General features: G+C 43.3%; 3 protein-coding genes across 3 annotated transcripts; 1 reads left to right on the forward strand and 2 right to left on the reverse strand.

Moving 5' to 3' along the window:
* Window positions 1-215: 215 nt before the first annotated feature.
* On the reverse strand, window positions 216-8,311 carry LOC122623159 (innexin inx1). The gene is made up of 6 exons (XM_043802137.1): window positions 7,788-8,311; window positions 3,682-4,129; window positions 2,578-2,685; window positions 1,610-1,765; window positions 1,184-1,536; window positions 216-1,115 (listed from the first exon to the last, which is right to left on the reverse strand). Exons 2-6 carry the CDS (start codon window positions 3,928-3,930, stop codon window positions 893-895), a joined length of 1,089 nt encoding a protein of 362 aa, XP_043658072.1. The 5' UTR covers window positions 3,931-4,129; window positions 7,788-8,311; the 3' UTR covers window positions 216-892.
* Window positions 8,312-13,131: 4,820 nt separating this feature from the next.
* On the forward strand, window positions 13,132-13,838 carry LOC122624552 (U-scoloptoxin(05)-Er1a). Its single transcript, XM_043804188.1, has one exon. It carries the CDS (start codon window positions 13,229-13,231, stop codon window positions 13,676-13,678), a length of 450 nt encoding a protein of 149 aa, XP_043660123.1. The 5' UTR covers window positions 13,132-13,228; the 3' UTR covers window positions 13,679-13,838.
* A 4,495-nt stretch (window positions 13,839-18,333) lies between these two features.
* Window positions 18,334-20,374, reverse strand: LOC122623915 (innexin inx7). The gene is made up of 3 exons (XM_043803293.1): window positions 19,853-20,374; window positions 18,893-19,602; window positions 18,334-18,842 (listed from the first exon to the last, which is right to left on the reverse strand). The coding sequence occupies exons 1-3, from the start codon at window positions 20,084-20,086 to the stop codon at window positions 18,452-18,454; spliced, it is 1,335 nt and encodes a 444-aa protein (XP_043659228.1). The 5' UTR covers window positions 20,087-20,374; the 3' UTR covers window positions 18,334-18,451.
* Window positions 20,375-23,527: the final 3,153 nt, after the last annotated feature.

The raw sequence follows: 23,527 nt of genomic DNA on the forward strand, positions 1-23,527 counted from the left end.
CAGCTTTTTATGCGCAAAACAAAACATATTGAAAAATCGAGCATAAACATGTCAAATTTTTGCCAGTTGTAAAAAGTTTTTTTATTTCATATTATATTTTAGTTTCATATAAAACCTTAGCAATTCTCGCCTAAAACTACACAATAAACTTAACATAGCGCATTTAATTCTCAGTTTTATCCCCAAAAAAAACTGAATGTGTAATGCAAGCAGTATTATATTATGAAAGACTCAAAGCAATATTTATTTGTTATTATATTTTCGGTTGGTTCCGAATCGTTTAAACATTACTCCATATCATGCAAAAATAGTATCTCTTCATATTTTTTCAGGGGGTTCGCTTTCTTTTTTAGCGATGTCTCCTATTTATAGATAAGAACTAAGTATTAAATTAGATTTTACAATTAGGAAAAAAAAAGATTTTGTTTGCAGAAAAAAACAAGGAAAATCTCATCATTTTTTGTTTTTTTTTTTTTGTTTTTGTTTGTCTTGTTATAATTGATGGAAAATCAAAAAATTAAAGAAAAATTAAAATAAAAGAATTGTCTTTTCTGCCAAGCGATTCGAGTTGTGATCATTGATTAATCCATGCTTATGATAGCTTTTGGGGCAGGGGACGGGAAGTGGGTTCATTGGGGGAGGGGTTCAAAGGTCAGGGCTTAATCACAGAACTACCAACGTTGGGCGTTGGGGGCGTGGCCCTGTCCTGGTCTTGAGTTTCAACTAAGTAGTATTTGTAGTGATTTGTGCTAAATAAAAATAAAAGTAAAAATCCAAAACAGAATTCGGAATTTCGGGTTTCGAACAAAATGATGGGGACTAATAGGCAGGGTGATTGATATATCGAACGGCATATCGGGGCATCATCTCATATACGATCTATATATGTGGTCTACTTGGCACGATCGTTCTTGGAGGGCTCCACCTGCTTGGCAAACTCGGTCATCACGTCCTTGTAGATGACCGGATCGAGATTGCGACCCAGCATATAGATGAGCCACCAGTCCCCAATGTCCAGTCTGCGGGACAGCCTGCCACAGATCTCCATCGGAATCATGCGATTGCGGGCGTTCAGCAGGCGGGGCCGGAATTTCGGCATAAAGATAATGCAGCCACTGCAACGAAATCAATGTAAAATCATTAAAATTAGGTATACGAAATTTGGAAATATTTGAAAACTTACCGGAACACTATCAGTCCGATGAGCAGGACGAGCAAAATCCAGAACCAGAACCAGATGAACACGTAGGTCTTCTCGTTCACAATGTTCAGCGGCAGGATGCAGAGGGAGTCGTGCTTTTGTAGCGAACCAGAGGGACCATACTTGTGGAAGGTGCACTTGGTCACCCGGGGGAACACATAGACCATGGGATCCACCCTCTGCTCCTGCGGCACATCCGACAGCCTCATGATGTTGGTGCCGTACGAGAGGAACTCGCCGTCGAAGAAGCGATTCATCAGATACATCTGCACGATAATGTTGATGCAGCAGAGCACTTCGCAGGCCCAATACCGAATGGCGTACAGCTTGTGGCGCTAATATACAATATAGATCATAGAACTACGATCAGTATGCGGATCGAAAGTGTTAGCTCTGGTCATCACCCACCTTCACGTGCTTGATCAGATAGTCCAGCAGGGCGTCGCGTTTGGCCTCCTTCTCCTCGCGAGTGCAGATCGTGATGTTCAGACCCATCACAATCATGCGCATCAGGCCGCCCTCGAATTTATTCCACAGGAATTTGGGCGTATAGCAGGCCATGGCCTAAAATGCGTAAGGAAATAGTATTAGAAAAATTGCCTATACTAATGGTTTGCTGTTTTACTTTTTTAACCTTATTTACATACATATTTCCTTTTGTTTAACTGGGAAATCATATAGCAATATTGTTCAAGACAAACATTTTTATGGAACTCTGTGCAAGCAATTGACACGTTCCAGCTGATGTTGCTGCTGTTCATGTTTCCCAAACTATTTAGCAAGTCATTAATTATATTTGGTATTTCACAAGTTCGGAGCACATTTGTTGCGCTTTCCTCATTTGTTTATATCGCTTGAGCAATACATTGACCCACAGCCGCCCATTCCAAACCCAACCCCATCCCAAGTGCACGGCAAAAAAATGTGCATCCACCAAAGGTTTCTTTAACAGCAGAACAAGTGCAATAGAAGTTAGTTGGCTGCCAATGCAAATCGTCAATCGAAAGTGTTTCGAACCTTAGTAAAACCCCTGCATTGCAAGCAGCTACAAACATTTCTATCAGTGCTTATAGCACTCCCCTATATCTCCATATACATATATCCACACATGCCACGCACTCAATTGAACTTAATTGGAGCGATTGCCTCTGCGTCGAAGAATCGAGACCACGAGAACACAATAGTGCACAGAAAAAAACCAGCTGCTTACTTAGAATCTTCCTATGACATAGCATGAGATCTTAATCTTGGAAGATAAACGATAGGTGCAAATTTGTGAGTACTCACACCATGGAGATATGATAATTGTATATGCAATTGGTATATGATTCAGAATCGTAGACGTAAGTAGAAGTACCTTAGGATAGGAAACTCACCTGGAAGAAAAGCACGAAGCACACCCACTGGTAGTAGGTGTAGTACTTCTTGGCATCCTCATCGCCAAAATCATTGGCCACACCGGGATGCGCCACCTCTCGACCAACCTGAAAGGGGAAAAGATCGAAAAATGTTCTATAAATAAGTGGTAAAAGAGAATATAAGGTACCAACGTGAAGCTTGTAATCTACACTCAATCTGTCACCTCCATCAGATCAGAGCCTCAATTAAACACACAAAACGGACACTTGAGTTCTCCGCGTGGTTTCCCTGACTTAATCCGCCCACATACTCCAAAGCATGCTCTGCTCAACTAGTTAGTGCGACTTGGCTGGTAATTCGATCGGCTAAACTGCCAAAAACAAAACATATTTCCACGAAATCGTGGCTTAGGGAGTTATAAAACTGCTTCCTGCCTGGCCTTGCATGAAATATGAGCCCATCCCCCAGGGAAGCTGTGCACAGCAAGAAAATTATTGGAATTACTTCGGGATTTCATTTCTCTATTGTTCATTCCTTCTTTTCTGGGGATATTACTACAAGATTACTAGCATCTATACCAAGACCAAGAGTATAAATTGAATTGATCTTTAACGCATTCCATTTTTCCCAGTGCTAGGGGACATTGGAGTTCCAATCGTGGGGAATTCAATTTCGGTTTTTTTTTTGGTCTTCTTGATTTAGCTCTTTTTTTCGACTACCAGCGATTGTACATATCGTATGCCCGCAGCAGAAAGGAGGCAGCGCGGACAACGCCCAGTTTATAATTGCTTTATAGGCCGGGCATGAATTATGAGCGTTGTACTACACATATCACATATGTATATATGAATACCTTGGATGAAGTCCAAAGGGTCGTACGTGTCCGGCGTACTGAAAACTTGACAGGAGGGCAAACAGGAAAAATAAAACCAAGAGAGACAAGCGAATGGCATTGAAAGCGATCTGCAGGAGATGGGAACACATGGATCTCGGATGAAGCGGAAATGGAGCACTAAGGCTCCAGAACGAACGGATGCAGTGGGTAACAGCCACTAAAAGAGCTGTCCAAAAGTATGCTAAGATAGCAAGAGACCCATTTAAATCCCCTCATCCGCACTCACCTGTCTGCGAAAGGCGTCCGGCATGGTGAAGGTGCTGTGGATCCAGCAGAACGTGTTGACCACGTGCGGCGGAACGCCATTGACGATGCAGCTGATGGGCTGGCCCACGTACTGGGTGGCGGTGATGATCAGGCTGCAGGTGAGCAGGAGCACCGTGGTGAAGGAGTTGTGCAGCCGGAAGACGGCGTTGTCCGTCTGGATGTCCTGCCACTTGAGGTAGCTCTTCAGGCTACCCAGCAACTTGTACATCTTGGCACAGTTTCGGTCTCAGTGGGTGAGTCAGGATCTCTCTCGGTGGTGGCTTCTCCTTTTCCTTCTCCTTCTCCGGGCAGTGTGGCTGGTCTTGCCGAACGAAAACGGTGTTAGGCTAGACGCGACTTTAACTTTCTTTTGCCGGTTCTTGTCTTGTTTCGAATTCTCTTGGCCTTCAGCTTGCGATGCATATCAACTGTAAGGAAATAATGCATACAAATCTATAAGAAAAAGTCTTGAAAAGGCGCCTAGAAGTGTGCAGTATAGGTTATACCTTCATCACATTGAATGAAACCAAATTGATGCCATTAGACTTAATTTAATTTCTGTGTAGGTGTACTTAGCAAATAGTATGCTGCTATCTCGCTATCTGTGAAGTACATATCGCTGATTGGAAGACTACAAGCTCTCCACCAAGCAATTGAAGTTCACCGAAATGTGTACAATTTCGTGGTGAACTGTGAGCTTCTGATTGATAAATGCGCAGAGCGTGAGTATTTTGGCATAAATCAACATCAACTAATAGAATCTTGAGACGGTTTCAATTTCAATTAAAGATACATTTTGCAGCCACAACGGCGAGCAGCCAGAGATCCCTTGTCAGCTGGGAAAATTGATGCGCCATTTAAGTAACCAATTGCCATTTGCTCCACTTGCCTGTGTGGCCTATCCGCTGCCATCTGAGACGGATCGGCTTTGCTTGCTCTTGGCTACTCTTGGTTACTCTGGGTTACTCTTGGTTACTCTGGGTGACTACTCTTGGTGTCTCTCCGCCCGGGCTGGCATCCCACTGGGGGCAATGCACCTCCAGTGGCTGTGGCTCCTCTCGCGATCTTTGCGCAACGCATTTGACCCAAGCGCCACTGGAAGACCCCGTCTCAATTATGTTAAATCGTTTCGGTTTCTTTGTCATGCGGTGCGGCACTTGCTTTCTGCTATTTCTACATTATTTAAGTAGTATGTATTACTTGTTAGTACAGCTCCCTTGACTGCATTTCGGTAAATCCTTAGTTCTTTATCACTTTATCGCCACATGGTGACCACAAAAGGAACTCCATGGTGTGTAGGCTTCCAAAAAACCAAATGTGCTAAGCCATTTCCCACATAAATTGCCTTCTTTCAGCCCCAAAAGCCCGCCCCCTTTTTGCCCCTCTTTGCCCGCCACGCTTCGCTGACTTTGCCATTTAGCTTTTAAAGTTGCAGCCACATAAACAATGGCCAACATCCTCCCACCAACCACCCACCACCTCCCGTTTCCCCATTCGCACACACACATGCAACTGCCACTTGTTGTTGATTTTCTTTGGTTTTCCTAGGCGGCATTTTCATTGCCAAGGCCGTGGGGCCCATGGACTGCAAGTGTGTTGCCAGCCAGAATCGCGGATAGTCGCGGATATTGTGGAATTTTCGCAGTGCAAATTGCAATTTGTTTCGGTCTCTAAAAAGGGGGGAAATAACGAAAACTGGGCGCTAGTTTCAGGTGTCAGCCCCTCCAATTGTTTTGCGAAAAGGTCGTCGCAACTGCAATAATGTTTTTTACGTGCTGTCGCTGGGCAATCATCTGTTTTGAGATACCCCAAAATACCCATTAAAAAGAGGGGAATGTATACCTTCTATATATATATATACCTTCTAATATATAAACACCTTGAATTAAAATTAAAAAAGGGAAAACATGTACCTACAGATCTTTGCCTTTTCGTAATACGTTGTTTCACTTTTCACATTTTTAGTGACTATTTCACTTTGCAAATTTATTTAGCGATTGTCATTGTTAATTTTTCTAGTGTCCGCACACTTTGTTGTCGGGTCTTTTGAAAGCTTTAACATGCTTAACCTTAACATGAATACAAACACGAGAACTGCAATGGCAATTGCATTTGGAATCTGCGCTTTTTGTGTTGTGTTTGTATTTTTTTTTGTTTTTTGCGGGAGTCTGTCTCTTGAAGTTGTGACGTCAACTCAAATGCATTCGACTGTACAGCGAGTGGTTTGTTTTGAGTCGAGCGGAGTTGAATCATTTTCATTAGGGTTTGGTTGCTGTTTTACTGGCTTCGGTTGTTTTTGTTGGGTCGTGGTTAGCAGCTGGTCTAAAGAGCGGAAGTTGCCCTTCGGGTGTGCGTGTGTGAGAAACACTAGGGGTGGCATCAAAACACACATACTCTACTCACGCACATATCTACTCGTAGCTTAACCTTATGATATTTCTAAAGTTAGGTGCCTAACTGCAGCCACATAGCTGAAATAAGTAAAGTATTACAAATTTCAATACTTTGTAGAAAGTGGCAAACACTAAAAAACCTGTTTCACAAAACTCTATATTTGTTGTGCAATTAATATGGATTTAAGGGTAACCAGTTATTCCACTTGCGTACATGGAATTTGATGATAGATGGATGGTTTTTCGAAATATGTATCTAACAAATAGCTATCGGCTCACGCTGCCATCGCTAGCGATCTATTTACGCGGCAGCTGGTCCAGAACCAACCTTTTCGGCCATCCACTTCTGCGGCTAGTAACTTGCATGCAGCTCGGTTAGGATCGTATCGGATCGCATGAGTTTGGATGGGATGGGATGGGATAGTATAGTATAGTATGATATGGTATGGTTTCGGATCGTTAGAAGGCAGAAACCGCAACGTAGCGTGCTCATAATAGGGATACCAAGAATGGGAAAGAGCGAAGGTAGGTGGCTTCGGTGTACAAGTGCCCACTACGTGCTCCTCCCCCTATTCGATTCCCTGATTGGAGACACATGCCGGGAAACAATGAGTCGCCACTGTTCTGCGTCACTTAAATTGACCATTTCCGTTCAGAGGGGGCAGGAATTTGTTGGCGGGGAGGGGGGAGAGGGACAACGTCGGTAGGGAGCATCTTTTGGATGGCAGAGATGCCATAGATGTCGCCGAACCCGTCAGACGGCGAACTTCTAAAGTGGACTTCTAAAGTCGGTAAGATTCATGGGAAACTAAGAAAAGGAAAGAAGTCTGGCGATACAGGTGAGGGGAAGGTGGAAAAGGGGAACGCTAATAGGAGAAACCTCATAAGAGGAAATGAGAGGCATGGGGGAAAAGAAAAGATTCATGAGATTTAGGGAAAACTTCGAGTCAAGACCATTGTTGAAGTGATAAAACATTGTAAGCGCAATCGTAAATCATGACAATAGAAACTCATATTTGAAATATCACAACAAACTCTGGCGAACTTCCAGTTTCAAAATTACAAACTTTGTATCATAGCAAGATGAATTATTGCTAACTATTACTGACGTACATACATAGTTTCCCAAAACAATGCCCACGATTGTTTGCCCATCTATCTTCTCGTGAAGAGTAGTTTCAGCTTTAAGTAAGGCTATCATAAACAATGCTGATAATATACTTTATATGCCTGCTAATATTACGAAAAACCACATATTATAGTTGTGGTTTTGGTAGAACTGACAATATCATCGAGAAACCTGAATGAAAGTGCTCTGTAGAGCCCCCAAAAGTCCTTGATATCACGCGACAACTGTCGACGACTGTCGATCAATTCCAATTGGCTCCAATAAGCTTTAATCAAAATGATGCCTCGCGGCTGACATCTCATCTCGTCTAATCTCGGGGGATCGTCTTATAAATAGTTATACAACTAATCCCAACGTCTCTATCTCTGTCCCTGTCGCCCAGGTGGGCTTTCTCGTTCTTCAGAAGTCATCGGTGTTATTCGAAAGCTCGGCTCAAAAGCTTATTCTCTCGATTTGGCTGGCAGCTTTCGTTGGCGAGATGAAGAATGCATTCCCCCGCATTTCATTTCTTTTCCCCACATTTCTGTTTGGATATTTTTGATTACGTTTGTGTGATAGACTTACGCAGAATTCCGTTGTCTTGTCAGGCTCTTCTTCTGGCTTTTTGTTTTGCTGCTCTTCTTTATATTTTCGAGTTTTTGTCACAGCATGGCGCGTGTGTGTGTTTGTTTTGGCACTGCTTCCTTTTCTGTTAATTTTTTTTTGTGTCTTTTTATTTTGAATCAGCTGCCAGGTGGCCGTAGAATTTGCATGAAACAGGTTCTCGAATGCAGCCAAACAGTGCCTCAAACAATATATTTTTGAAATATGACTGTCCAAAGAAAAAAACCGCGCACACACACTCACTGCAAAAAATACGAACGCCAAATGGAAATTTTCCAAAAAAAATTATATATATATGTGTTCTTTAGTTTCTGTTAACAATCCGGTCGTATTTGGTGTGTCGTGTAAAGAGGGATTTCCTCGATTTTCGCTGTGTTTCGAATTTTTCTTGTAATTTTCCTGTGTTTTCGAGCGCCGCGTAGACGCTCGCAATGGCTTTTGTAGCACGCTGTCGCCGTCGCCGTCGACTGCCGCTTGGTTTTCAAATTTCACAGCAAAACTCAAAACCCATTCCATTCTCATTCCATTTCCCATTCCGCGCCATTCCGCTCTCCGTTTCCAAGCCGTTCTCTCTCTCGCTACGCTCGCAGCGAAACAGCTGGCGAACGGAGAGAGCCGAGCCGAGAGAGTTTCTGGTTTTAATTCGCTCTTTGTTCAACTCTCTCTTGCGCTCTCCCGCTCTCCACATTTGTTTATTTAAACGAATTAAGCCTTAAATTAAACTGATCGCTTGCAATGAACTAAAATTGGAGCAGCAATTGTCCAGGAGATATATATTTTTTTCAACCCCACCCCCCCCTCGATAAGTCTTTGAGCCCCCGTAGCTTTTTTTATCTGATTGCTAGGCTTCTTTTCCTGCTTGGCTAACTCCAATTTCGTTTTTGTTCACTTATTTTCGGGTTTCTTTTGTTTTGGCTTACGAAAAGGCATGGAAAAACTTGAAATTCTTAATATCTGCACTGCGAGAACTTTTAGCCTGCGCCAGAAAATGATTGAGCATTTCTGGTTTTAAAGAGATAAGCTCACCCAAAAATTATAGATGCACTATTCCCAATAAACCTGATTTTGAATACAAATTATGGTTACCTGATTTTGAATACAAAGTATGCATAAACAAAGCATTTGAGAATCAAAGAGAAATCTTTGTGAACAACGGGTGTAAAAACGTTCGAAAACGTCAGAGATTATAACCGATGAGTTATCATTAAAAAATTATAACTGATTGATGGATAGGCATTCATAAACAATATTACATCCATTTGGTAATGATTTCGAAAGCACTTTATAAACCTGCATTTTTTTTATTGTCAACAATGTAAGGGGCACTGCATGAAACATGTCACTGCCTCAACATGCCATGTGCTCTATTTTATTCATATTCGCCGATCTCCCATTTAATTGTTTTGTTTACATAATCCTAGGATACAGTTGGCATTTTCCCTGTCTCAGCATGGGTTTCTCGGGACGCCGATGGATGGATCCCGATAAGAACGTGTTTCGCGTCGAAAAGCGAGTGATATCGGATCCGATTGTCTGCTAAATCTTTCGGCGTGTGCGCACACTTTCGGTCTGTCTGTCTGTCAGTCAGTCATTGAGTCAGTTAGTCAATTGGCCAAACCCTGCCCCTACCATTGTGCCCCTCGATATATGGCCCGATCTCAAGTTACAGTTATGTCTATATGCGATATATGTACATATGCAGCTGTGGGTGTGTATGTGTATGTGCTTGTGTGGTGGGGAGTGGGGAGGGCTTTTGGCATTGCAACCGCATTTCGGCCTGGATTCCCCCGCCCTTTTAATGGTTTTGTCTTACGTTCCGGCCCTAAAGAAATCGGTCGTGTTCCCATCTCCCCCGATTCCCATCTCCATGGTATCATGCGGCGAGTTCGTGTTGCTTTTAATTTAAAATTAAGGTTTTTTTCGGGCTCGCTCGTCTTGACATGGCCTTTTTATGGGGCCACAATAAACTGCGCACTTTCGGGCATACAAAAACGAAATCAAACCTTAAAACCCCCTTCCCAAAAAAAGAAACAAAAACTGTAGAGGTAGGAAAAAATGTTAAGTGCGCTGTCATTGCCACGGACATGAGAAGCGAGTAAATTGAACTCGAATTGAAGTTTGAAGTTTTGGGTCGACCAAAGCCGGCGATATTTGTAACACGACTAACAGTAAACCAACAACATAAATACTCGATAAAACCCGTTGTCCGCTCAAGAGAGATGTCACATAACTTAACCATTTATTTAAATGTCTCGATTACTTCAATTTGATATTTACGTTAAAATCGACTCGCACATGTGCAATCAAATGCCAGCAAACAGATATATTCTCTTTACACATACTGTACCCACACGAAATGCCGAAAACATGCGGACAAAGGTATCACTGGTGGTACCTTTCACTTGGCCAAGTGTCACGTCTGTCGCAATCGGTCCATTAACCACACACTCCCCGCCACTCCCTCTCCCAGCCGCATAAGCCGCAAAAGTACTCGAACCAGGTATCGGTGGTATCGATATCGGGAGACTCATGTACGTGAGCAGGAGCACGAACATGGAATCGTATTTATATTTATCTCAGTGTGTTCTTGTGCTTCTTGGTAAAAGCGCTCCTCTCAGAGAAATTCGCTCACTCAAATGTGCAAATCTCATTTGTTGCAGCAGCTGCTCCTGTTTTTGCAACTTCCTTTTTGGTCTGCTTCCTTAAAAGGGGATGGCAAAGAGTGAGAGAGAAAGAAAGAAAAGAGAGAAAGAGGGGGTTGACACGGGGGGGTTGCAGCTTCCTTTTATGTCTGGCTTTTACTACACAGTGAAAAATATGATCATGTCGTAAAAATGTAATATAATTGTGACTTCCTCCAAATTAAAAATGTGTTCTTAAGCAACATATTCGCCTTTTTCAATAAATATAGTTACTTTTTTATAAGAACAGTTCTATAACTAAAATTGAATACTTATTTTGCAGTCGTTTATGCAATATGTTCGTGTGCATTTTCGAGCAAGTAAAAAACAATTTGCAGAACGCTCGACGATCAAAAGGAATCGTATGGAAAATACCAGAGTCCGTGGAACATCCCAAGGGTTCTATATATAGAGTGAGACCGCGCATATGTTTTCAAGTAAGCGAAGATCGTCAATGTCCGTGGTACTGTGGTACTGGAATCCATCAGGCAGACTGGAGAACAATCATATAGAGTTGCTAAAAATAGAGCTCCTTTCGGTGGAAAATTAGCACGGAGAACAAGGCCTTCAAAGACAGCCATAAACCACCATTCTGGGAAGTGAACTATACCCAAGCTTTGTGAACATAACTTGAAGATTGTGTAATTAACTTAATATCCCGTTTTTAGTTATTTCACAATCAGCGAATACATTATACATACTTTATACTTCTTTCGACCACTTCACTTTTGTATTCCTTATATTGCATTCAAAATGATCATTAAATGATCAATTTGACGAACATAAAAAGAGCATTGACTTATTTTCAAGTGACCTTTCATCGCATTCTAAACAAAAAACTGAAGATAAAGCTATTGTAACGACCAAAAAACGATCTAGGGAAACATTCAAGTGTTTAAGCGATCTTTCAGAATATTCATCTAGCACTTGACTTTTCCCCCACCTCCGTGTCTCTGTAAAAATATTTGTAAGAACGAGTACTTTTCTGGTGGTTAATGCCCAATGAAGATCATGTTCGGAGTCTCGACTAGGGAGTACTTATAATGAGGTGGAAACATGGGTACAAGTGCGGATCGGAATGACTCAATGTCGAATGGTCGGTCATATTGTGAAATAGCCTCCCTTCTGGCAACATTCCAATCTTGGCTTCTTCGATGAAGTTACGGGTGTAGCAATATATCAGTCCAAAACGAGAAAACCCGCTTGGCTTTCAATTACCAAGTCTTGGGCTTTTTGTGCTGGCCAATTGGTTGGCGGTACTGGTATACTTGATCGGTTGACAGTGCTCCCCGCACTCTCTTTCTTCCCGAAGATTCTCGAGCCAAAGAACCAGGGGAAGAAACGCAGAAAGAAGTTGAATGCCCTCGTTTTAGTTTGGAGTTGCCCACTCCACGAAAGAGAAACAAGTATGCAGAGGAACTTGGGGAACTCGAAGCTTACAACACCCTAGGGGATTTGATAAAAAAAAAATTTGGTTTCAGCAAACACATTTTTAGTGGTACAATCCCCAGGGTTCACTTTAAATCAGTCAAACTAATGGTTCAGTAATTATAAGTAAATAATATATACTGCGAGCTCAATACAAAATACGCAGTATCCGTTTGGGTGAGGGTATGGTAAAACCACCTAAGAAAGCATACCAAAAATGCCAACACAAGCCATCAACTTGGGAGACAGAGCAGAGGAACAAAGGCAAAGTATCTTTGTATCTGTATCTGAGCACTGCGGCTCTGTGTGAGCCCGTTTGTTTGTTTTTTATGCTCTGCGCGTCACGTACTACGTGCCTTTTACCTGTTGCTCGCTGCACAACAAGTTTCAGGTGGGGTCAATGCCGATAACCGATGGGCCCGGCGATAGCGATTGCCGATTAGCGATTGCCAGGGCGCCAGAAAAGGATATATGATACATATATACGTACATATCTAGCCCTAGAGGCTCTAGCCCTGTTACCTGGCAACCGGTTTCGCCAACAACAAACAATCGAGGTGAGAGAGCGGAGTCAGCGTCAGTGATGGCAAAAGTATTTTAATGAGGTTTTAAGCAGACAAAACTGTAAGCCATGTGCTTATCATATTAGCTCATATCTGAATAGGTTCTTTCTTTATCAGCTGTTTTGTGAAAAGCCCAATAATATACTTAGCATTACTTGGCGCCCACCTGTTGAGTCCAGACCTTTGGGATTTACTAGCCTTACATTATTTTAGAGCCTAACATATTTGGAATTCGAAAATTAAGACCTAACAAAAATAGTCTCACAATAACTTACAAATAATTAACGATCATCTAACACACCGCATTTGAATTTGCGTGACCTATATTAACCTCTAGAAATACCGAAATCTAGTTGAATTGTAATTTGTGTTAATGATTTTATGTTTGATAGACTGATAGTATTTCATAGTTAAGCTTGATTGCTTGGGTCAGCCCTACGTTTAAAAATAACCAAAATAACAAAAATTGATTGGCTGACCTATGCTGACCTCTGCAACTGGCTAGATCTTGGTGAAGCTAAACTTGGCTTGAAAATAGCCGAAAATATTTCGCCGCTCAAGCCTCCTCTCTCGCTCTCCCTCGCTCTTTTTCTTGTTGGCCAGCGAAACGAACGGGAACGGAGTCGCTGCGGCGTTTCAGTTCCAGTATAAACTTGGCATTTGCTGACGACGCTGACTGTTTGATTTACCTAGAGTAGAGAATCTCAAAACTTACTGCTGTGACGTAATCATGTGGCCACCCATCCACGCCCACTTTGGCTGGCTTTTAAGCCTGGCTCTCGTCGTTCTCCTGATGAGCCTGCAAATGGTAACGGTATCGGGGATCGAGTGCTATGTGTGCGACACGAGCGATACGGAGCATCCGTTCCAGTGCGGAGAGTGGTTCGAGCGGTACGACATACCAGACATCCAGCCCCAAAATTGCTCCAGTGTCCATGGCGCCCAGTTCTGTGTGAAGCACGTGGGTCGCTTTGAGGGTGGAATTGGGGCGAAGAGGTTCTGCAGCTCGAAGGACATGGGCAACTATTGTGACTACGTGCGAAACAAGGGCGATCGCATGGACTATCGCAGCTGCATTTACACTTGTGATACGGACGGTTGCAATGCGGCTGGACGGCTGGAACTGGAATGGGGCGTGGCAGCGGCACTCCTCACTCTCACTTGGCTCTTACAGCACTGACAGCATCGGCATCGTGCGGATAGAGAGAGCTGCATCACTACTTTAATATTTTTTTGTCGTTAATTATAAGTTGTAACAAAGTAACTGACACACAAAACAGACACTGTAGTATAGGTAAAAACACAAACACAAAACCAAAACCAAAAATATATCAACAAAAACCGAGAAAATCACCAATATTTTGTTTTTCTATTTGCTGAATACGGATCGGCAACTGAGCGGGGAACAGTTGGCAGTGGAACAGCAGGTAAATCGAATACCGATGAAATTCGCTCTCTCGATTTCTCTCTTTGAGCCACGCTTGCGCAACTTGAGAGAGTGAACCCAAATGATTTTTATTTTATAGAAATAATCCATGCATACCCTACAAAAAAGCTTGATTTAATCCCATTTGAATAGTACTTAATAAAAAGGTTACACTTTAAGGGCAATTGATAAGACTCTTTATTTTATAATATTTTAGATTGTAATTTCTGGAAATAGCTATAAAAAATAAAGCGTCATCAAAGTATTTGGAAGCCACTAAACTAAACCCCATAAACGAAGAATCTCCGTAAAATTTTAATTGGTCACACGCCTAAAATGGTACTGCCCCCTGTGCTCTTCCACCAGGCCCACAAAGAACACCTTGAGTAGTCCGATCGGTGACACAGTTTGGTTCAAGCAGAATTCCCAGGGCGATGTGGAGATCGCCTTTTTGAAAGCCGACGATGATCTGGTGACCTCCGATCGAACGGCGAACGCAATCAATCGGAATTGGATTTGACATTCCTCCATTTGGCAATTGAACGAGATCATTTAAGCCAGCTCAATTTGCGGCTGATTGATTAAGCTCAAAGAGAGCGCAACCTGAGGCAGAAACAACCTCTACTACTCCCGCTAAAAGACGGACGGACAGCTCAACGGACAAACGGACAGACGGGCGGACAGTTGCGTAATTGCTTAAATTGAAAGCGCCTTGAGGCGCTATCATTGGGCATGCGACACAAATTCAAGCTGGCCACCACGATCTCGGTGACAGCCACGCCCTTAAAAGAGGCCGAAAATAGTTATAATATGTGAGGTGAGATCCCCTCGGTCACTTTACTCGTATTATTATCAGAAGCAAGAAGTGATCACAGCACTCTCTACTTTAAATAATTTTCTAATTTACAAAGAGAGAGTGTCTAGTGCCTGAATCCAGAGCACTTAATCGCATCGTGTCGATTCTTTATCAGCATTTCAACTGTCACATTTGGCCTGTCCCTATCACTTGTTTGCCCCTCTCATTACGTCGATGCCGTCTTTATTTAAAGATTGAAAAAAGAACACAGAAATTGTAATTTTTTTCTATTTTTTCTTTAACATAGATAGGAACGAAGGTTGATTGAGAGGTGTTATGGTGTTAAAGGGTATAGAGCAACGTGAGTGACATTAAAAGCGTATTCAAAGTGATGGCTGATTTAAGTCATCAACCTGGACCTTATGTTTTCCTTCCTTTGAAAGTAAGTCTTAAAAAAAACTATTATCTTTCGATCACGATTGCGCAATATAAAATGTAAAATGTGTTTTGTGTATTTCTTATTGAAACGTATTTCTATTTAGCCCTGAGGTCGAAATTTTAATTGCTGTAAACTATTTGTAAAGCAATTTAATGGGATTTCTTTTGGGATTTGAATTGAAATTATATAGATTAAAATCTTACATGGCTTTGCATTCTAGATGTACAAGGTCATTTGGCAAGACCGAAAACCGAAATCCGAAATGAGTGGTGAACGAGGCAGACGCACTTGGAAAATTCTCGCAAATTCCCAACAATTTCGAAACGTGTGCCACATGCTGCACCCAAAAGCGGAAGGGAAGGAGGAAGCAGGAATGACAGAGGAACAGACAGAAAAGAAGGGACGAAGAATGAGAGAATAATGTGGATAATGTGGAACAACCCCCGAAACAAAAACAATCTGGTCAACCCTGAAATTTTAAACTGCTTCCTGGGAAATCCGCTCTTGCCAGGCTGCTGCGTCATTATCCTTTGGGGGTGGATCTCTCCCACCCAGAGAGAGAGAGATAATGAGAGAGAGAGCCGAGCGAGAGAGTGCAGTGTAAGGAGAGAGTCTGAGTGAGCGAGGTCCTTTGTTCCTGCTTCCTGGTTCCTGTTCCTGATTCCCAACAAAGGAACTTTGACTCAGATTCCGCACTCAAAATCGCAACTCAACTCGAACTGACCTACGTTTGAAGTTTTTTGCGTCATTCGCGGAAGCCAGAGGATTCCACAAGATGACGACACAAAGAACACAAAGGGCGGAAGTTTTCCTTTTTGCGGAAAGCGAATTTTCCAACGACGAAGGTCGTTCACTTGTGAACTTCATTTTCGGGGGTGGATTCCTTTAGCCAAACAGGACATCGTTTTGAGGTTTTGCGTGCTATTTAAAGGAGTTTGACTTTTGTTTTAGATGCCATGGGGATAAATAGTATAATTCAATGCGTATTATGAAATTCGAATAGCTAATGAGGCACGGCTTAACTTCTCTAAATTGCCAATAAATCGCTATAAATTGTGGCTTGTCTGATATAATTGTGGGATGCAGCATCTCCCCAAAAATGGGACCCCCTTCCTGTACGGCTAAGAGCTTACGGCGGTGTCTGCTAATCCACACAAATTAAATGCAATTGAAATAAATTTGCATGCCAAGAGATGGGCAAATAAATGCATGCAACAAGTGTCCCAATTGCATATAATTTATTGGCAACAAATTCCAGGCAAGCCAATGGGCAGCACAAAGCATCCAAAGGCAGCTGCAAAAGTTCAAACGTGTTAATTGTCGCATCAATTTGGCTAATTGAAGGTATTCGCCAGGCAGTCTAGACTGCAATTCAAACTGGGTAGAATTTGGTGTGTAACTGCCATATCACTTACTAAATCCCATCTAGTTTACCATAGGTTAGAGAGTTACCTGAATGGAAATGGAGATTATTTATCGCCCCATACCAAATCTCACACACCTTTTCCATTGTATCCAAAGGAACTGATCTCCGAATCTCTGGAGCATGGACAACTCAATAGGGCAAGTAAGTCAGAAGAAAAACGAAGAATACGAATACTTGACAAGACCAAACGAGAAACAGGCATGACCAAAAGTCCACTTCGATCTCATAAATGTTAACGGTCATTCACCAAGGCGGGGAGTTCAAAACAACAATGGCAACAGCAACAATCACTGGAAAATGAAAACAAAGCCCCAAAATGGGGGAGATATGTCTTGCTGATCAAGTCGAATGGTTGAGTATACTCATTTCGAGGGTAAGAATGGTGCTTAAACATGCCAACGTTTCTATAGCAACCAAATACTCGACTGTTGCCCGTAAAGTTCATGTGATACATATAATATATGTGTATATCAAACAGTATCAGACAAGCCAACGACTTTAAAAGTGTAGAGCATTGACGGAGCGAGTTTAGCACATTATTTATTATTTGGTATATTCGAGAGTTGGCTTTTTCTGCTTTGTTGGGGCTTTTACGCTTTTACGCCAGCCAAACGAAAGAAATCACTTGATATGCAGGCGGCGATCGAATCGAAAAGAACACAGCCAAAGATAATAAAACAGAACAATCCCAAATCGAGTTTGTCTCACAAAAAACTAGAATACAAAAAAAAGAAAACCTGATTCTTCTTCTGCCGGCAAATACATATATCTACCCGAAGTGCTTCGAAAGTTGAACTTTTGTCAGCTTTTGCTATTCGTGCGATCGATCCAAGCCGGTTGGCATTGACCGCAAACTATCAAAGCGAAATCTTGTCAGCTAATCAATGGGGATTCTGATTTGGATTCGGATTCGGACACGGAGTCGGATTTGGTTTTGGATTCCCCCCATTCGAATGGCGGCTACCGCTTTTGGTGGCACACAGGTGTCATAACTAGCTTGCCATTACACCTCGCCGCGAAGTGGCGCAAGATTGCGGCTCCGATTTGGCAACGCTTGCCAAAAATAGGTGCAAAAACTTCTCGTACTAATTGATTGCTAAAGACAGTCGCAGCCGTCAAATGGCGAATCTGTCAAATGGAAAATCGAAAATGGGCCCAAATATGGACTTGGTTATGACAGAGCGGCATGTGTAAATGTCCTCTGTAACTTCTGTAACTCTGTGAGCTCTGTCATCAGAAGTTATGTTGCTTCTATCTCAGGATCTTCAACTGAAGATTAGGGAAACTTCCCAAAACCACATAGTAAATATAGTAAACTTTAAGTAGCTATCACTCACCTTATGGAGTTCGGCATTCGGCACTCGGGATCATGCACATCTATAGAAACTTCCCAGTCAGAGGGCACCAACTGTGACCCATCCAGAACGGTGGCAGCCAGATGGATGTACTGGGTTCGGCGTGGCAGCTCAGAAACAAACACTTTCGAAACCACAACGGATCACTCGAACTGGGTCACCCAACCGCAGTCGCCACTCGGCACAAACTGTCGGCCACGCCCACGCCCGCGCCCCACAAAAGGTGTCTGGTCGGGTTTGTGTTTTTTTTAAGCTTTTTTTTTGCTTTTTACCCAGTTTTTTTTTTTTTCAAAATACCACACACAAAATAACTGTTTTGCTGTCGGCCATTTTGAGCGGCTTTGCTTTATGTGTGCCCCGAAAAAAACCTGTTGCTTTGAGCCGAAAGCCGAGTCTCTTAATAATAAATATATTTAAAATGAAATGATCATATATAAACAAAAAAAAAAACAGGTGTAAACAAGACAAAGCTCCAATAATTAATTGCCTAGCGTTAATTGAAATGCATAAATTATACAGGCAGCTTGGCCATATCCGAAGTCGTTGGCCCTTGCGCTCCAGTGGGCGGCGCTGTACCGCCGGCAGAGGGCGTGGCATTGTGTCGAAGGTGCAAGAGGGGCGAGTCCACCGTGTCCAGGCTACTGATGTCCGGATAACGGTTCTTGGGCGGCGTGGGCGGTGCCTCGCGATAGGCGTTGATATCGTTATCGTGATCGGGATTGGGGAACTCGCTGGCCAGGTGATAGATGACCTTCTTGAACAGGAACTCCGAGAGGTTGGTGCGCAGGAAGAACAGGAACATCCAGTTGGAGAAGTTGCACTTGTCAATCACCGCCGATATTTCCTTCTCGTCCAGTTGGCCGGGCTTTGCCCAATAGAGAGACCAGCGGGTAAAGGTGACACTGGATAAAGAGGGTTAAATCGGGTTCCACCCATATATATATCCACTTACTTTCTGTAGAAGCACAGGGTGAAGACTCGCCACAGCAGTCCCAGAACTGTGACGACCAGGAGGAAGGCGTACCAGAACCACAAAATGGTGTAGATCTTCTCGTTCATGATGTTCAGCGCCATCACACAGAGGGCATCGTGCACCTGAATGGAGCCAGAGTCACCAAATTTGTGGAACTTGCACTTGGTGACCTTCGGGAAGACTAGGTCCAGCACGCTCATCTCATTGGACCACCGGTTCTTCAGGGCATGTGGTCCCAGTGTAAGGAATTGGCCGCCCAAAAAGCGGTTGGTCCATGTAATCTGCACGAGAAGATTCACCAGATTGAGCACCTCCGCGAAGACCAAGTGCGCGCCCCACGATTGGTTCAGCCGCATCCTGTCGATCATAGTGCGACGTATGTCCTTGACGCGCTCCTCCGCCTCCGCCATCGAGGGTATGTTCAGCTTGCCGATGCGCAGACTGTCGTTCTTCAGGTACCTGGTCAGACCCACCATTCGAAGGCCAAAGACCAGGGCCTTGATCCGGCCGCCCTCCCAGCTCTTCCACAGGAAGTGGGGAATGTAGAAGCAGAGCGCCTGGAAGAACAGGACGAAGGGCACCCACTGGTAGTATGCATGCCGCTTGATCTTGTCCGTTTCCGGATCAAACGCCCCTATTCCCGGTGGCTCACTGCCCGGCTTGTAGGCTGTCTGGTTCTGGTCACGCACCTATGTGGGGTGCAAGGTATGTCAATGAGCTATCTAATATCTTCCAGCAAGGTACTTAAAAGAAATCTGTTCATGAACAACTACATGCCACAAATGGAAATGTGGCAACTGTCATCGAATCTACATCGATTACCTTTGCTTAAGTGGTACCAACAATCAAATGAAGTCTTGATAACAGTTGCCCGAACATAGCTATTATTATGGCCTGGTGACCTCCACCGGGTTTTCCCTGGTGACCCCGCACACTTACCACTGTGAAGGTGGGCGTGAAGAAGCAGAAGGTGTTGATGACCGGAGACACGACGCCGTCGGACAGGCACTGGATGTGCTCCCCGATGTACTGGCGGGACGTGATCAGGAGCGTGGCCACCAGGAGTATTACGAAGGTCCATCGATAGTGCAGCTTGAACACTATATTGTCGATGATCACCCGCGTGAGATCGAACTTGAGGTACTGCCTCACCGAACTGAAGGTGTTCAGCATTGTAACGCCTTCCTTATCTTCGGTTTTGGTTTAGGTTCTGGCCTCCGATCCGATCCGTTCCGATCCCACAACTACTTCGTCGGCTTTCTTACGAAGATTACGATATTCTTGTGGCTGGGTGGCGTTTACAAACGGGCTGGCTTCTGGAGTCGGATGGATTTGTGCGCTCCGCTTGCCGCGGCTAGCTCCTCGTAACTGCAAGGCTCGCGACTCTGCACCTGGTCTCCGGGTCTCAGAACCTTCGGTCTCCGGTCTGCGGTCTCCGTTCTCCGATCTTCATCACCATTCTGCGTTCGGTCGGAGAGGGCTTTCTGGCGCCTTATCGACCGCTCACTTTTGGCCAGGAGAGCCGTCCGGGCCCGATAAGATAACTTCGTCGGGCAGAAGTGCACGGAAATGCCGAATCAGCAATTGAATTGAGTTTAGTTCACAGTTGTCCAAGAAAAGAGTAAGGGCAATATGAGAACCTACCAGAGTGCGCTACACTGGCAAAATTTGGGTGAACTTTTGCACTATAGGGGAAAAAAACCAATTGCCAGCTTACCTTTTAGCTCCATTTACATACATAGATATATATGTTTAGGTTTTGATTCGTTGAAGAAGTGCCCTTCTTGGCAGTTGGGTTTAAGTGTAACAAGTTAGCAATAGAATTCTTCCAGTGCACGGGCTCTCTTGAAAGCGAGGAAAACTCCCAGGTTTTCGGTAATTTTTCAGTTTTCGCCCCAACTTGAGAGCTTCGGCATGAATTCGGCTCGTGGCTTCATAAGAACCCGAATGGGTCGAACCCCTAAGGTTCTCCAGGGTGCTCGCAAGAGCGAAAGTCGCAGAGAGGGCGGCGAAAGAATTGTAGAAATCGAAAGCCATTTTCTCAGGGCTTACCTCATCGATAAGCTGGCCAAATCTCGCAGTGGTGCGTAGGTTGGTGGGTGGGTGAGTAACTAGCGACCAATCGAAATAAAAGATCCCAGAGCATAGAGACCAAGATACGCGGGCAAACAATCACAAGAAATATGAATCAGTGGGGAAAAATATACATGACTCAAGAGATTCAGGATATCAGCAAACAGTAGTTATACTTTCAGATAGCAAATAGCCCTTAGTGATGCAAAATACGGCGTCACTTCGTTCTAAGAATAAACATGGACTTGCATTGAAATGCTTGAATGGCGAATGGCGAATGGGGAATTGGAAATTCCGCCGTAATCTGCAGCTCTGCGGGTCTTAAAGCGTGCCGCTATCACCCCAATAGTGATTGAATACTGCCTATTCCGATGGATGGGCCCGACTTGGGACAGCTTGGCATGGGGGGGGGGCGCTTGGTTGGACGTGGGGCGGTATCTTATTGACCCAGATCAGTGCCAGACGGGGAGCTATGTACATATGTATGTATATAGATAGACTCGTCTTTGGATGGATTAGTGCGCGGCTGTTTGCCTTTTGGCGATATCGGTGCAAGGTTCCACGCAGGGCAATCAGTTGGATATTCAACCTGCAGCATTGTATTTCATTCTTTGGCCCCGACAATCTTATCTTCCACTCAATCCCCTGAAAAGACAACGAGGAGTTATTTATTTTTTAGTCACTGACTGCCTGACTGCCTGACTGGCTTGTTTTCATTTACCTTTTGTCCACGGAATGCCATCAGAGATCCGCACTATCAGCCCCTAAGTATCTATATCTCTTGCTTATCTAAATAGCTCGCCTGGGCATTTGCTATTCGGTGCTTATTACTTAAGCGCCCAAGTGGCCGCTCCAAAACTTTGCCGGATAAGATAGACAAAGGCCCCTTTGCATAGTATATTGTACATACAATGTACATGCGAGTATAACCACGTAGAAGTCGTGCGTAACCGGAGACCAGTTGACTATATTAGTAATTGCAACATTTTTAGCCGGTTGACTGCTCGAAATTACCTCTACTTGGGTTTCCCTGGAAATTGCTTTGATTACAGATATTTTTTTTGTATTTATTTGCAACTTTTTCTTTTGGCTTTTAGCTGACGAAAGTTCATTGATTCATATTCGAATATCAGTCGCATTGCTTTATTGGCATAGCCCAGATTTCGATACAAACTGATAGGCCATACACGTTCTTTGGTCTTTAAGCCATTTTGCATTGAAATTTAAATAAAGCAAACCGCAATGAAAACGAAATTCGAACCATTCAAGCAAGGCGCTCCACACGTTTTACCCTCGGCCACAGATTCAATTACCAGCCATAAGCAATACCAGTATACCGATATACCAGTATACATATCTGTTCATACTATACTCGTATGTGCAATGCAGACATCGATATATTGATATATATTCGCATTCGTTGCAACAAAATTCTGCTGAAAAGTGAAAGTGTTTTCGGTACAAATTTGGTTGCGCAATGTAAATGAAATCGTTGATGGATGGGCGGTCTTAAAAAGTGATATTCCATACGGTGAATGATGCAATTTTAGGTATCTCTCGCTCCTATATTCCCATATTTACTTGCAAAGTACAAATACTTTGTATATATTGCCAAAACCAGTTAGTAACTAAGCCGAACCCGCTGATCTCCTAATCATTAAATACCCGAGCTTAATGTCCGTTCAATGTTCAATTGGTGAAAAGTTGTTTTCCTCCAAAAATGGAAATATATCTTTTTGGGTCAAGTCTCGCCAAATTCAAATCTTAATTACTGTCTGACAAGTGTTTTGAAATCTACAGAAGTTTCTGAGTTTCTTTAATTAACCCGATTGCAATGCGATATTTATGTAAATGCTGTCTGTCTGTTGACAGTGAAAAGTTGTTGTCTACGTTAATTATAATTCCGAAAACATCGCGCTTAGCGCACGTGATTTAGGAGACTTGTTCGTTGGACATTAGAGTCCACCCAGGTGCAATCTCTGACCTTTTGGTCATCACATCTATGATGTACTAGGGATCCAATTGGCACTGGTAGCCACAGGATACTGGACAAAGCCAGATGATTTAATCATGAGTAAGACGAGTACCAATTCGAGAGATGTATCTGCCTTTCGCCAGATGGTTTTACGTGACGCAGACGATTTTCGTGGAATTTTCAGATATGTTGATGTACGATTTCGCATGAAGACGATGACTAAGGCGAAACAATTAAGCGTGTGCCACGGCCTGAATGCACAGAGAACAATCAGTGGTATAATTGTTTTTATCACTGATATAGACTCCTTGAACTATACAAAGTGCAGAAACATATAGTAATATTGTTCTTAGTGTGGCAGAAATATGAAAGTTGTGAGAAAGGAACACAAGCTGTAAACAATCAGCGATCAACAAACATTTCCCAAATGTTTATTCTCCAAGGAGTCTTATCGTGTCCGCAGATTTCATTTCGATCAAAACTGGCCAGCTTGTGAAATTTGAGATACATGTACATACATATGTATGTCCGGGGGGAATGGCTATCGATCCGAACTGATCCTATCT

Source organism: Drosophila teissieri, chromosome X, assembly GCF_016746235.2.
Source record: "Drosophila teissieri strain GT53w chromosome X, Prin_Dtei_1.1, whole genome shotgun sequence".
Lineage (NCBI taxonomy): Eukaryota > Metazoa > Arthropoda > Insecta > Diptera > Drosophilidae > Drosophila > Drosophila teissieri.